This window comes from Xiphophorus maculatus, chromosome 9 (genome assembly GCF_002775205.1).
Source record: "Xiphophorus maculatus strain JP 163 A chromosome 9, X_maculatus-5.0-male, whole genome shotgun sequence".
NCBI lineage: Eukaryota > Metazoa > Chordata > Actinopteri > Cyprinodontiformes > Poeciliidae > Xiphophorus > Xiphophorus maculatus.
The window spans coordinates 24,913,157-24,928,540 of NC_036451.1; the positions used below are offsets into that span (position 1 = coordinate 24,913,157).

Below are 15,384 nucleotides of genomic sequence, written 5' to 3' on the forward strand. Positions count from 1 at the left end.
TGATATAAGTTGTTTGGCTTTAATAAATCAGACAGTGATTTTACAGCACTGTACCTCTTTTTAATTCCAAAAATGTTTTGCCCGTGTCAGGGGGTACTTGACTAAAAATATATTTTTAAGGGGGTACATCACTGAAAAAAGTTTGAGAACCACTGCATTAGACACACGTTTGTCAGCCTCTTATGTAGCATGTCAAGTAGTATCTTCTTTTCTTTTCTTTCTTTTTTTTTACAGTGAACATTGCATCTTTCTTACATATAAAAGAGTTGTCTGTTTAGACTTAAATCTAACAAGGTTGGTTTTTCCAGAGGTGGCATTTCTGGAAAAACCAAGAAGTGGTTGGTACAAAGCTGAATGTACAAAGCTAAAGTACATTCAGCTTTGTACTTTAAAGCTGAATGTGTACCAACAGTGTATTAAAGGTTTGTCCCTACTAAAGATTTCTCTTAATACAGCTTCTAGCAATGTTTTCTTCCTCTGCCAGCCTGAATGGAGCTTTATGGTTGGGTACTTTGAAAGGAAGCATGGCCAGAAAACATCCAGACACTGTGCTGGCCGTCCCTGGGAAACAAAATGTCCTCTGGAAAAAAAAACGTGACATCTTTGAATGTAGCTAAGCTGGGAAAATCTTGTTAGAACAAGTAACAGTGTTTCTTGGAAATGGTAGAGATATTAATGGCTACATTTAGTTCATAAATACATGGGCCACAGTCAATAAAAAACAATATAAAAAATAAAATCTAAAGCTAACATGCAGGGTACCAATACATTTAAATTTTAATCAAACGCTGGTAGCTTTTAAAAAAAATTTTATTCATAGGGGCAATTCGTTTTCGCAAAATATCTACAGTAAGGGGCAGCAGTACGTCTTTCCTAGGCTCACAGTGCCACTTTATTTGCATAATCAAGAAACTGTTACCTTCAGTTGTCATAAAAATGATGTATACATCAAATATGACTTAAATGAAATTTGACCTTGTAATTTTAAAACACCTTGAAATTGGACCTCTGTCTCTTTAAGAAGCTCCTGCTTTTTCTGAAACTCCGCCTTCAGGAAGTCATCACCACATGGCTCCTTCATTAACCCGTTAACAATGTTTTCACCAGTGTTGAACTGAGGAGTAGCTCATATAATGAGTTCAGTTGATGCTCAGTTCCGCCTGGTGTTTGCTAATCGCTGCTGGCTTGTGTGAAGGAGCTGAGTGGGGGAGCCGCAGATGAGGCAGAAGCTCCGCTTGGAGACTAGAGCTACTAGGTGAGACCAAATGCTTCTGCACCCAAAATGGCTACCAGGGAAGATTCTCAAACGTGCATGAAAGAATAAAACAATGTTTTTGATGAGTGAATAACATTATAACATGATGTAAAGCTAAAAGAAGTCGATTTCACATGATGCTGTCCCTTTAATTCCTTTTTTTTTTTTTTGCATTTTGTGCAGTACATTTAAAACCCCAAAACTTTTGTGTTATTATTATTATTGGTAGCAGTAGTATGCCAAATTCCACAAAGTTGGTATATTACAAATTGTACACAGCCATTTTAGCTTTTTTTTTTTTTTAATCATTATTTATTAGATAAAAATGTTTCCAACCGAAGCGATTTACACATAAAAAACTTAACTACACATTTGACAGGAACAATTCAGTTTTTTCAGTCTTCCTGTTGGTTGTGTAAACTAAATCATACCGCGTGGCAAAAAAGAGAAAAAAAAGGCTGGGTCGAGGAGGGGCCACCGGGTCAGATTTCCACAAGAGTGCGACCCCTAACCCGCTCACAACCGTCCCATTATGCTAAAATTGCGCGCAGTCGCTGATCTGTAAGCAAACCGTCAAGCTCGCGGCCTTTCGCTGTGACCCATCCATGTGTCTTACAGATCCGCGCTGTAGCTACGGAAAGTCCAAGCCCTCCCTGCTCTCCGAGCATCCTTCCAAACAGGCAGGGGGGGGAAAGAAGCCAAACAAGCAAAAGTTTTCCTGTCGCCAAAAGCAGGAGTCGACATGGATAAAAAGGAGAGATTTTCGTGACCGAAGCAAACAACTTGGGTTAACTTTTTTTTAAATTTTGTCCTTCGCTGTAAGAATGATAACATAGTCTCCGGTTTTGGGTGGTGTTTTTGTGTGTGAGGACGCGAAAACGGTAACAGTGGAAAAGTTTGAGGCGGCGTCAGACTATGGCGCGAGACGGCGAAGACACCGGGATGGCCAAGGCTTCAAGAGCCAAAAGGCAGCGAAAGAAAAAGCCGAAGGAGAACAAAACCAGGACTGTCCACGCCAACATCCATTATGACCACGCCAAGGGAGAGGACAACCCCAACAGACACTACGCCAGCAACAAAATCAAGACCACCAAGTACACCGTGCTGTCATTCCTGCCGAAGAACCTCTTCGAGCAGTTCCATCGCTTTGCTAATGTTTACTTCGTCTTCATCGCTTTGCTCAATTTTGTCCCGGTTGTCAACGCCTTCCAACCCGAACTTGCTCTGGCCCCTGTGGTTTTCATCCTGTCCGTCACTGCCATTAAGGACCTGTGGGAGGACTACAGGAGACACAGGTCGGATAAAGAAATCAACCACATGGACTGCCTGGTCTACAGCAGGTAAGCCCGGCCTGGAGTCCAGCTGGCAGCCAGCAGCAGCAGCGGTGGTGTCCAGCAGGCTGGACGCTTGCTCCGTTTTGTTTCTTCTTTATTTCAGCCGTACACGCTGTTCTGCTCTAATGCAGCTGGTTCACTCGCATCAGCTGATGACGGAAACTTGGGGAAGAAAACAAAACAAAACGATAGTCTTTAAGGTACTTGCTAACTAGTCATGTCCATTCAGCTTTTTCCTCCCCTCCTGCTTCCTCACTGCAAAAACACCAAATCCTGCCAAGTAATTTTAGTCTCGTTTCCAGCGCAAATAAATTAATTCTCTTGAAATAAGGCAAAACTAACCTACGAGTATCTTTTCATAAGATACAAGAGCTTGTTTAAAGTAAGTAATTCCTTACTATTGATGAAAAAGTACTAGTTCCATTGGCAGATCAATATCAATGAATTATTTACTTTAAACAAACTTCTATATGTTGCTGACAAGTTACGTTTAAGTTAATTCAAGTGCACTAAGATATTTGCACTAGAAACTAGACAGAAATGCTTGATTGTGTGTTTTCACTACCAAAGAGGTCTTGTGTACTTCAGAAGGATTATAAGTGATTTACAAAATTAAAAGTAGAGCATAGTGGTAAAGAGGAAAATAAATGTGTGGAATAAAGTCAAGGTCAGTCAGATTTAAAACATGTGAACATCAGATTTCAAGTTGTGCCACAAATTCTCTGTTGAATCTGAACCTTTAACCGAACGGTGCTGGAAGAATATTCACCAGATTTAAACGTTTTAGCTTTGTCTAAGACAGGGGTGTCCAAACTTTTAGTCGCATGTCAAAAGGATCTTGAGGACCAAAAATGTTCTTGTACAAACTCGACTACAATAAAGTAAGCATGCAATACTTTAATTAAACAACGTATATTTGTTGTTGGAAGGGATTTATAAATCATTTTAGATCAAGTGGTTTAACAACTTTTACCTAGTAATTTTTAAAAAAAAATTCTTATCAATTGGGGAAAAAATGTAACAAGATTCAGTCGTTTCTGACCAGTTGAATCAGGATTTGGGTCGTTTCTTTAAAATGTTTTAGCTGAGTTTAATAAATGAATTAAAAGCAGATTTGGATGCAACAAAACCAACTTTTGGTTTAAAAGTTGACATTGTTGCATCCAAAGTGTTTCCTGTAAGAGAACGCAAAATGCCAGATTATTTAAAGACAAGTCATTTGTGTTGTTTTCAACATTTTCTATTATCCAGAATATTTTTACTTTGTCTGTGATAAATCACATTGAATTCAGGTCAACTTTATGTTGGAGTATTTGGGCCAGACTAAGATTTTTTTTTTTTTTTTCAAATTAATTATAAGAACAAATTCATTATATTTTGAGGATACAGTCCTACCACCATAGAGTTGACGTAATATCAGAATAAAGTCATATCACCAGAATAAAGTTGTAATTGTCTTAAAACTTGACATATCATGACCAACATGAAAAATGGAATCAAAATTAGAATGCTTATCACATTAATTTCTGATAATTTTAAGGTTTATTTATAATTATTTTTATTTTTCTTTCTTGTAAAATTGTCTTTTTTTTCCTTTTTTTTTTTTTTGCTAGTGAATATATTCTTGTAATTAAACAGAAATTATTGTTGCTCGGCCTGGATACTCCAATCTCACAGAAGGGATGATGGAAATAAAAGCCACTTTTATTTTTTAAAAGAAAATTGGACATGGTATAAAAAAAAACTGAGATTGTATTTTGAAGCCCAGCTCTGGTGTGTGCCATGTCGTTTTTTGGATGATTGATCTCTGTATGTTCAGAGTTGATCCCTGACGTGTCTGATGCTGTTTGCTCACCGATTTTCTATAACAAATCTCCGAGGCCTTCAAAGAAAAGCCGAATTTACTCTGAGATTAAATTACAAACTGGTTAGCTGATCGGTCTAGGTTTGAGATTTTTATCTGTTTAAAAAAATTTTTGAAAATCACGTATTATAGTCATTCTACCCTTGCGACACACTGGCGACCTGTCCAGGGTGTACCTCTCGCCCGGAACGTTAGCTGGAGATCGGCACCAGCACCTCTCCTGACCCCGCTAGGGACAAGGGTGTTACAAAATGGACGGATTGATGGATGGATATTCATTCTACCTAACAAGTTTGCACTACCTTGTGCTGGTCTATCCATCACATAATATTCTTATCAGATACGTCGACGTTTGTGACTTTAATGTAATCAGCTGGGGGGGAAAAAAATCAGTACTTTCCATAGCATGGTATAACGCAGGCTGGCCTTCGTGCACGTCACCTGAATCGTCACTTCCAGATCCAACTCTTCCGGCCTCAGGGCTAAAGCTCAGAAACAATAAAGTCCTCCCCAGATGTCCGTCAACGAAAAATGAAAGATTGTTTCTGCTGATACCGCAGCATTTGCTTTTGGTTCCGACTCTATTAAATCTGAATGGCTTTCCAACCTGACGGCCCGTTTCTGACCAGTTTCCTGAGTATGTGTGCCCAGATTGTACTTCCCTAATGAAAAGCAGCACTGTCGTCCTCCCTCTATAGAGCATAATTTACAGCCATCAAAAGCCCCTCAGTGTTTGGCGGCTCCAAAGTGTTCACACATAAACTTGACCCACGTTGTTGTCAAGTTTGGACATAATTGGATTGTCTTTGGTGGCGGCGGCAGTGTTATGCTAAACATCCTGACCCGACTAAACTCATACAGTACCCTGCACACCTCTGCCCATGCATAAACATGACGGACTACGAATCAGCATCCATATGTTGGATATTCTGTAATGCAGCTAAATTTATTTTAATTAGAGGGTTAATCTAATGCAGTTGGACCTTAATTTTTAAGGAATCTGAATATTAGCTTTAACGTTTTGAACCGTATTGTTTTGATGCTGCTTCTTATGTCGGCGTTGACCGGTGATCATACTGGGCTGTGACTCAAAAGGGTTGTCCCTGTTCACTACAAGCTTCAACACTGACAATATTCAGGGTTTTTTTAATTCAGTGTGTGTAAGCAAAATCAGATAAAAGGGATATTCTTTTTCTGCTGGCTCTAAGAAGGAGCCAAATATTTACAGACCAACCAAGGGGAGTTTTAATATTTTTGATAAATAAAATGTTGAAACCAGAAGTTTACATACACCAATTGAAAAGATGCATATTTTTACTTTATTTTATTTTTTTCCGCTGTCTGCAGCTAAATTAGACCAAACTTCTCATGCTTTCTGTCAGTTAGGATAACCAAAATTATTTGTATTTGGTAACGGCCTAAAAAAAAAATCGGCACATTTTCCAAAGATTTTTTTGTTATAATTTTCTTCAAATTCAGAACTTTACATACATTTGGTCAGTATCAGGGATAATTGTCCTTTATACCGTATCACTTATGTCAAACCCTTTGAGTTTCCTTCCAGAAGTTTCTCCCAGTGGATTGCTGGAGTTCTGTTCTCCTGACAGAGCTGGTGGAACTGAGTCGGGTTTATAGCCCATCTCACTTTCAGATCTGTCCACAACTTCTCCATAGCAAACTACCGAAAAGTTTAAACATTGACTTTGTTGTCGTTATAAGTGACTATATAACCTGTGGCTGGATGCTGAGGATTATCGTCCCTTTGGGATAATCATATGAGCCCAAGTGATTACTTTCTGGCTTTCCACCTTATTGTCTTGCCTCACTAACATTATGTATCTATTTTATGAAGTGCACCAGTTCCTCATGCTGCAAAATAGCCCCACAAAGTGATGCTGCCACCACCATACTTTACAGTTAGGGTGGTACAAGTATCCCGGTTTTTCCTCCAAATCTAATGAGGGTCATTATGACCAAACAGTTCCACTTTAGTTTCATCAGACCACAGTACATGTATCCAAAAATGAAGGTCTTTGTTCCGGTGTGCGTTTGCAAACTGCAGTCTGGCTTTTCATGTTACTTTTGGAGTGATGGCTTCTTCCTCACCGAGCGGTAATCACACTCTCATCAGCTTCAGCCAGCATCTACACCAGGTCTTGTTTTGGGGTCAATCTGCATTTTGGACCACAATTCATTCATCTCTGGGACAAAGAACCCGTCTAATTTTTGAACGGTATAATCGTTTGACGTCCCTATCAGGTCTATACGTGCATATAAGTGTTCGAACAGAAGAACGCCGGGCCTTCGAGCATTGCTAAATTGTTCCCAAGGATGAACCAGCTGTGTGAAGCGTCACAGTTCTCTTCCTGATGTCTCGATACATTTCTTTTGACTTTCAAATCGTATCAAACAAGAAAGCACTTTGTTTGAGATCTGACCTTGAAATGCATACGCAGGTCTGACTCCAATGAACACTCTATTGGTTCAGTTAGCTAGCCTATCAGAAGTTTGTGAAAGGAAACCCAGAAGGTTTGACTCAAGTCATACCATTTAAAAGAGAGTTATCCCTGATACTGACCAAATGTATGTCCGCTTCAAAATTCAAGGAAAGGTACAAAAAAAATCTTAGCGCTACGTTTTGTGCCATTTAACAAATAAAAATAATTTTGTTGCTTTTAACAGGCCTAACAGACGTTTGGGCTGATTTCACTTCATACAGTAAGAAAATCTTTAGTTTTTTGCCTTCGGTGTATGTAAATATCTGGTTTCAACTGGAAATTAAACTCCATATCTATTCATATTTTGCAGCGTTATAAAAATAGCTTGTTTTCATTTTTTGGCAGGTAAACATGATCTATAATACATGGGGAAAATGTCATCAAATCAAAAACATCCAGTACTTAAACTTTTTGAAGACCTTAACGTTGAAGGCCGATCACAGGAACAACAAATCCCAACCTCCCAGTTTGGGCAAATCAGCAGTTGCAGCTTGCTTTCTTAGAAGTAGCACAAAGTCTGTGTGAAGTCACACACCGACTGTATGCTGTTCCGGCAGAGAGGGCAAACGCTACGTGGAGAAGTACTGGAAAGAGTTGCGAGTCGGGGACTTTATCCAGCTGCGATGTAACGAGATTCTCCCCGCCGACGTCCTGCTGCTGAGCTCCAGTGACCCGGATCGCCTGTGCCACATCGAGACCGCCACGCTGGATGGAGAGACCAACCTGAAGCAGAGGCAGATCGTCCGCAGCTTCTTCGACCTGGTGAGACTGAAACAAATGTTCTCAACCTCATTTCCTCATGTGCTTGGTGCTACATCTTGCTGTATCGTATGATGATCCCTTTTGTTTTCAAGTTTAGTTTCAGGTTTTGTGACTAACTTTATGACTAAATTAACAACTAAATTTGATCACAAATTGCATTAAGAAGCAATCACTGCTCACTCCTGTCAGTGAGCAGTGGCCTAAGTTGTAATAGAAAGGCTTCTGAAGACTTTACAATGTACAAAAGGCGGTTGTGATGGAAACTCGGGTGAAGAATCTCAGTTATGGACAAAAAAAAAAAAAAAAGGTTTTCTCCGGTTGACGTTCCTGAGATTCTTTTCAAAACCCACCTGATAAATAAAAAGGAGATCATTTTCAGCTTTTGAGAAGAACAATCTGAATATAAAAAAGGGGCAAAAATATTAACCAAATAAATACAGATTAAGGCAAATACTTGCATACACTCTATTAAATGAGACTATATTTTTTTATGTTTTTAGCTCAGTTTAATAATGAAACTTATTGTAATTACAAATGGCAAAAATAATGAGCGACATATATGTTATAAACATTCACATCCAGAAATGTTCATACATTTCCTCCATGATTGAACTGCCTTTTAAAGTGTATGACTTGATCAAATGTTTTCTTTATTTTGGGTACACTTCTATAAGTTTCACTTGTAGAAGTGTGGAGGCAGAATTAACCAACTCCCTCTGTGAGGAACTTCGTAAAAAGGAAGATTCAGCTAAAGAGCTGTATTAGTCTCTGTATTCTCCTTTGCAGGTTGCTGATTCCTACAGAGGTCTATTACTTATGAAAACCTTAACAATGGCTAATAACTTTCCTAGGTTTTATTTTAAGAACAGAGGCATTTTGCTGCTCACACCACCACACTCAGCCACTTTCTATTTTGCACTGTGGTGTCGAACTCAACTGCAAGAACAAAATCAGACAAAAGTCAGATTTTTATACTATATGATGTGAAGCCAATGTACCCATTATATTAATGTAATGCATAAATTACATAACGTGCAACTTTCCCCTGAGAATAGTTGGCTTTTTCACATACATCTTTTAAACTCTGTTTATACATTTCAATGGGCTTTGCGATGGCCGCTCCAAAAAATATGTTTACCTTAACTAATTTGTCTGCTTAGGTTTAGGTTTGGAAGACCCATTTGTGTCCAACCTTCAGCTTTCTGGCTGAAGTTTTGAGATGTTGCATCAATATTTCCACATAATGTTCTTTTCTCATGATATTTTGTAAATGTTTTGCCCTGCAACAAGATATGCTCTCTGTCTTGGGTCAACTGAAAGCAGAAGTTTGATTAGAGCAAATTTTACACACGTCTTAGCATCCATGACCAAAGTGAAGTGGGGCTCCATCTATATTTTCTCATTGGGTGTTTTTGTCTTCACAGGACTGTGACTTTGACCCATTAAAGTACAGCAGCATAATTGAATGTGAAAAGCCCAACAATGACCTGAACCGATTTCGAGGCTACGTGTGAGTATTACTTTTTCTTGTCTTAATAATTTTTAGAACTTTTGATATTCAATTGTGTTTGTGCCTCATCGCTGCTCTATTAATTTCTATGTCCAAGTCAAGCAATTCGCAGAAAATAATCAATAAAACTGACATCTGAGAAAAAAGTACCGATAATAACACCTCCAGTTTTTTTTTTTTAGTTTTTTTTTACTACCATTTGTCTTGGATGAGGAGGAAAATGTAAAAAATTGTCTTTGAGGAAGAAGATTAGAGACCTTACAAACTGGCACCATACCCAGGGGGTTAAAAGGTTACCATAATATTCCTTCTCTTTCTCACCAGTATTGTTACTCCAAAGCACATGGGGGCGTGGCAGCACTTTACTTAAAATAACAGTCCCAGGATGTTTACGCTTGCAATCCAAGCAACTGTGAATGGAAGTAGCTGAAAATCCCACATTTCAACACAATCAAGTGTTTTACTTGTGACGACAGACCAGCACTACAGGAATGTAACCTTCAACATTTTGAGCACTCGAAGTCCCTCAGGGTGGGTTTATCCTCTTATCTCCTTCCATATTAATTATTTTGTACTATACTTTTTGCAACAGAAGAACAACTTTTATGAGTTGAGGAACATCCAAAAGTTGTTCTGCTTTTGAACAACTTCTTCTATTTACTTTCACACATCTCAGATGAAGGCTGTGTGAAATGAATTTATTCAACTTATCGCACTCTGTGCCACCTACTGTGTCTAAACTGAGGATTTTTACATCGTGTTCCAATATTATCCACTCACCAAAAACATACCTGGAGTGTTGCATTGTTTGAGAAATCCTTTAATCTCCATTGCAACCATTCAGCTGTGCAAAACGCCTGGCTGGTCCTAGCGCCGCCTTTAAGGACACGCTGGAGAGTTGTAGTTTAGCGTCCTAGCTTCCACCTCACAGAACGCCCCTCCCCTGTGATGCCTCCACTTGGCTCCTTCAGACTAGCCAGTAGCAATTAGCAAACATCTGCTGAGCTCATGATACAAGCTATAAGTCAGTGCAAAGCTGGTAAAACATTGTTAAAGAGTTAATAGAGGAGCCATGTTGTGATGACTTCCTGAAGGTGGAGTTTCAAAAAGAGCAGGAGTTTTTTAAAGAGACAGAGACCCAATTTCAAGGTGTTAAATTATGAAGTAAGTCATATATATATATATATATATATATCACCTTCCGTTTCATCTGTTTTCAGTGTTTCTCTCTTTAGCTTGTCATTTCAGGGGATTTCTATAAATTTCTTAAATTATGAGTTATGGCTTCTTTTTGCAGATTTGTTAACCAGTCGTCTGTACTGTTTTGTTTTGTTGTTTTCCATATGTGCAACCTTGTTGGCAGTCCCACTCTGCTGTTAAATTTGCTGCATCATTATTCATATAATGCATGGTCATGATGTTTTCTTCTGAAAGAGTGACTTATCTGCTTCGAAAAACACTCAAAGGCACATTGTGATTTATTTGTGTCATACATTCAATTTTAGTTACTTTTTTCTGGCACTAAGTTCTAACTTCATTTTTTTCAGAATGTCAAGTCTTTGACTTGTTTGCTTTTATTAAATTGTTACATTTTCTCTGTAAATGATCTTAGATGGTGGTTTGTAGACAAGTCAAGAGTTTCAAAGTTAAACTTGGGTTGTGCTCAAAACTGAAACAGAATATCCTAGCAAAGGATATAGTCAGCCTTGTTTGGATGTGAGTTATGACTGTGCAAATTGCACAAACCTCAAGGTATGTAACAAAAAAATACATACCTTGATTATGAGTAGCTGTGTTGTGCATCCAGTTTCTGTATTTGTACTGGAAATGATTAGGGTTGTTCTCCTAAGGCATGCTTGCTACAGTAAAAGTAAATAGAGATCTTTCACTTTTCTTTGCTTAGTTAATGACTGGTTTGGATGTCCAGCTTTAATTCAGTCAATATAAGTCATTTGCTAAATGATTTATATATAAATCATTACAAATGTAACGTGTCTCATATTACAAATCATTCAACAATGGGAATACACACAAGAATTGTTTTGTTAGTTGGGGTTTTTTCCCTTTGGTTTTGGATGCTGCACAGTTGACACTTGCAGCTCTGATATTAAAAAAAAGAAAGAAAAGCACTCATCCTTTCCCAGTTTCCAAACATATTTTTGCCTGTTTCATTATTACACACCACTCCGCCTCTGACGGTGTCTCACTTCCTGTGTAAGTTTTTATATGAGAGCGACTTGACTGGGGTCAAACCAATGGCTCTATTATGATCCCGAATGCTTGAATCTTAAAACTGTAATATGCCAAGACTTGGTAATTGAACAGTTGACCACCAGCCACCTAGATGTTAGTTGCCCTCTAGTCTTAACCAGCTCTTTTTTTTTTGAATGACAGTTTTGTTTACAGAGACTTGATCATTCATTTTACTTGTCGCTTCTGTAGTCCATTAGAATTTAAAGTTTAGTGATCTTTCAGAATGTGCATTTTTACCATCATATTACTTGAAAATGGACTCAAAACAACAGCACTATGGTATCTGGGACAATTTATCATCCAGTAAAAATGTGTTCGTGTGACAGACCTGCCTGGATCCCTGCCACTTCTCATGATGTCACTACATTAACACACTGGATTTTCTGAGCTCCCTGTAAAGGATCCATTGCGACTCGTCTTCAAACTATGACACGTATTCTTTGCTTAGAAGCACACCAGATGCTGCAGGTATTCAGTTGCCAGGCTACAGTGGAGCTCAAGGCTCACCAGTGCTTTATTACATTACGTTCAGTGACACCCGGTCCAATCTGGCTTTCCTTTGAGGGAGAGAGAACGAGCTCAGAGGGGGTTATCTCCTTTTCTAGCAGTGCTAGCTGTGAACTCCATTAAGCTGTGTGTGTGAGCTAACTGCTTAGGGATCGGGGAAACTCGTCTTAATCTATAGACCAGTGGTGATGTGTCCGTTGGCTTGGTGTCAGAGGTCAGAACGTGACCTCTGTTGTTGGTAAGCATTCTGACAGTAGCATCGCAGTGTCTGTAATGTTTCAAATTCCTAAGATCTACAGGAAACCTTATGAAACATTTGTTAAAAATTGTTTCAGCTTTTGTCTGAAAATGATTAGGTCTTCGGTTATGCAATCATAGCGCATATCTGGTGTGTGTATTTAAATCTTACATGAAAGCTAATAATAGCTTAGCTTTTTCTCTTTTTTTCAGTCAAACTTTTCTTTTAATAAGGTAAACATGCAAAGCTTTTTTTTATATAAGCTTTGGATCGACAATGATTTAGACATCCCTTCTCTAATAAAATATCTGACAAAAATATTTCATACTTTATTTTAGCAAGTAAAAACAAATCACAATGTAATTTAGAATTTGTTGTTGGATTCAACTGAATTTACTTATTAATGAAATTCTGGATATGTTATATGTAGTGGTGTCAGATTAAAGGTTGATTAATACAAATGCAGACAACACTCAGATATTTAATATGTTGTTTTTGGCTATAAGAATCGGTTAAAAACCTGGAATTGAAATGGGACTTGAAAAAGTTAATGGGGTGTGGATACTTCTGTGAGGCCTTGCCTTCATTCAGACTTAAAACAGACAAGATGTAGGTGACACCTGAGGGAAAGCGGCAAGAAGTGAAAAGCCTCATTGATTCCAAATTTGAGAGGTTTCATTTAGGATCGGTGGGAATTTTGGCTTAATCAGGGCCTACTGTAATGGTTCACAGCACCTTGGCAGAATAAATGCATGTAGTCTTTTATCAGGGTTCCTGCAGGGTCTTTATACATCTTTAAAAAAAATGTCTAAAAGTTGAAAATCAAAATTTCAAGCCTTAAAAATCTTAAATGCCCAGATTTTCATTCAAGGTCTGAAATGAAATTTCATCAAGTCTTAATATTTAATTTTGAGCATTCGTGATCAGAAGTTGAGTTATGTGTTGTGAAATGTGTTAAATAGTACTTGCTGAAACCTGTAAGAACTCCCGTTTAATTATCCAGGAAGGAATCAAATCTATAATTACTTTTTTCACCTGAACGATAATGATTTCTCTTTCATCCGAGTCATTTCTTAAATTGAACTTTCCAGAATCCACCGAAACGGCAGAAGAGACGCACTTCACAAAGAGAACCTCCTCCTGCGCGGTTGCACCGTCCGCAACACGGAGGAAGCCGTGGGCATCGTCATCTACGCAGGTCAGTCTGACCCGTCGCCGCCGGACCGCGTCACGCTCCCCTTATGACCTGCCACCGACGCGCCTCGCTTCTGTCTGTGCAGGTCACGAGACCAAGGCCATGCTCAACAACAACGGGCCGCGTTACAAACGCAGCAAGCTGGAGAGACAGATGAATGTGGATGTGTGCTGGTGTGTCGTCATCCTGCTGGTGATGTGCCTGTTTGTTGCCATCGGTATGAAGAACTTTGTTTCATATGCACAAGTTTCACACATCGCCGTGAAAAACCTTTACCCCATCAGGGGCCAGTTTATTCTTTGCTTCTTTTTTGTCATATTTAAATGTCTTTAGCTCAACAAACAAATGTTTATAAATGGAAAACAAAACTTGAGGAAAAGTAAATGGAAGACTTCAAATGATGACTTAGTTGTTAAAAAAAAAAACTTGATGCTTTTCGACATACAGTGTTTTTGATAACTTTCAACCACATTTTGTTTTAAGCGTAATGAAAAAAGAATTGCTTGGGCTTATTGTCCCCTTCACCTTGTTGCACTTAAAGTCGTAAACTGCTGGCTGGACATTGTATGTCAGGATTGTCCAGTAAGGAGCAAAATTAATACTTCCATTAAAGCTGCAATTTGTAACTTTTATAAATAAAAAATTATATATATATATATATATATATATATATATATATATATATATATACACAACACACTTTTTTTTTTATGCTCTCCATCTTTCTGCTGACCTTTGCTGTTGCTGTTCCAGGTCACGGGCTGTGGATGTTTCAGTACGGAGATAAGAGACCCATGTTTGACGTTCTTGGTCCTGAAGGGACAGACTTATCACTCATGATGTCAGTCATTTATCTCTTCCTCACCATGATCATCGTCTTTCAGGTACGAAACTGGGACAAGGGGGACGGACAAAGACCAAGTGAAACCCAGGGACAAACGTACAGGGACAAACCGTATCAGTACTTCTAAAAGATTCTCTCCACCGTACGCAGGCAGCGCTGTAAATCAAAATGTTAGCTGACATTATTGCAACCTCTGAGCATATGACCTCTAAATCTTTATCTCCACTTTAAAAAAAAAACAAAAAAACTCAGCAAGCAGTGAGGATGTATGCGCTTCATGCCTCACACAACCTCTCTGCTGTGCAGGATCAAGTTGGGGAGGGAAAAGTTGTCACGGAGATCTATTGATCTGTTTGCTTGTGACCTGGATCATCGGTGAACGTGTCACGCCGCTCCATGTCATAAGCAGCGGTCCGGTTTTGATCTGCGGGGTTTATGTAGAAAACGGTGAATGAAAGTCGGCGTGGCCGGTAATGTGCTTTAGCTGTGTAAACAGTGGCTGCATTTGCGGGGGAAGAGCGGCGGGGGGAAAGCGTGCAAACGTAACTGCCTTCCCAGATGTTATGACTCAGTCTTCTCTGCAAAAGCGTTAATGGAAATGTCCCATCACGACTCAGAGCCTTTTTCTGAAACAATCGAGCAAATGCAGAGCACATTTTTTAAACAGTCTTCCTCCAAGACCATGCGGTACTCTTCTGTTCGTGTATAAAACTGTGCAAAGCTTTTTTTAAAAATGTTTTTAAACTTTCTGACTTTTTAAATTTTTTTAAGAAAAGTCGACAAAACCCAACCAATTTAAAAGTCTGATATCAACTTTATGCGAGTCCATGAAGCAATGACGAAGCCTGTCAGGTCATTTTTAAAATATTTTCTTCATTCATTTATATGTACATCAATGGCTTAAAAAACTCATACCATATATTTTTTTCCCATTTACTCTCGGTTTTTTTTCTTTTATAAAAGTTAAAACTTAATAAAGGTTTTATTGCCTGTAGTGGCCTGTATTTTACAGTAAATTGACAGGCAAGTGGATAATTAGAGAAGGGGGAAGACATGTAGCATAGGTCGCAAGCCGGGAATCGAACCTGCGACAGCCCATATGTGGGTTGTGCTTAACCCCTGTG

The 15,384-nt window shown here is 38.7% G+C and overlaps 1 protein-coding gene across 1 annotated transcript in view; it reads left to right on the top strand.

Annotated features, from left to right (window-relative positions):
- The first annotated feature begins 1,957 nt into the window (after positions 1-1,957).
- The window catches only part of atp10a (ATPase phospholipid transporting 10A (putative)), a 45,874-nt gene continuing 32,447 nt past the window's right edge, over positions 1,958-15,384 (top strand). The window contains exons 1-6 of the mRNA XM_005804453.2: positions 1,958-2,595; positions 7,509-7,713; positions 9,138-9,223; positions 13,313-13,419; positions 13,502-13,633; positions 14,170-14,300. Of these exons, the coding sequence (XP_005804510.1) occupies positions 2,171-2,595; positions 7,509-7,713; positions 9,138-9,223; positions 13,313-13,419; positions 13,502-13,633; positions 14,170-14,300 (1,086 nt within the window). The 5' untranslated portion in view covers positions 1,958-2,170. The remainder of the gene's footprint in view (positions 2,596-7,508; positions 7,714-9,137; positions 9,224-13,312; positions 13,420-13,501; positions 13,634-14,169; positions 14,301-15,384) is intronic.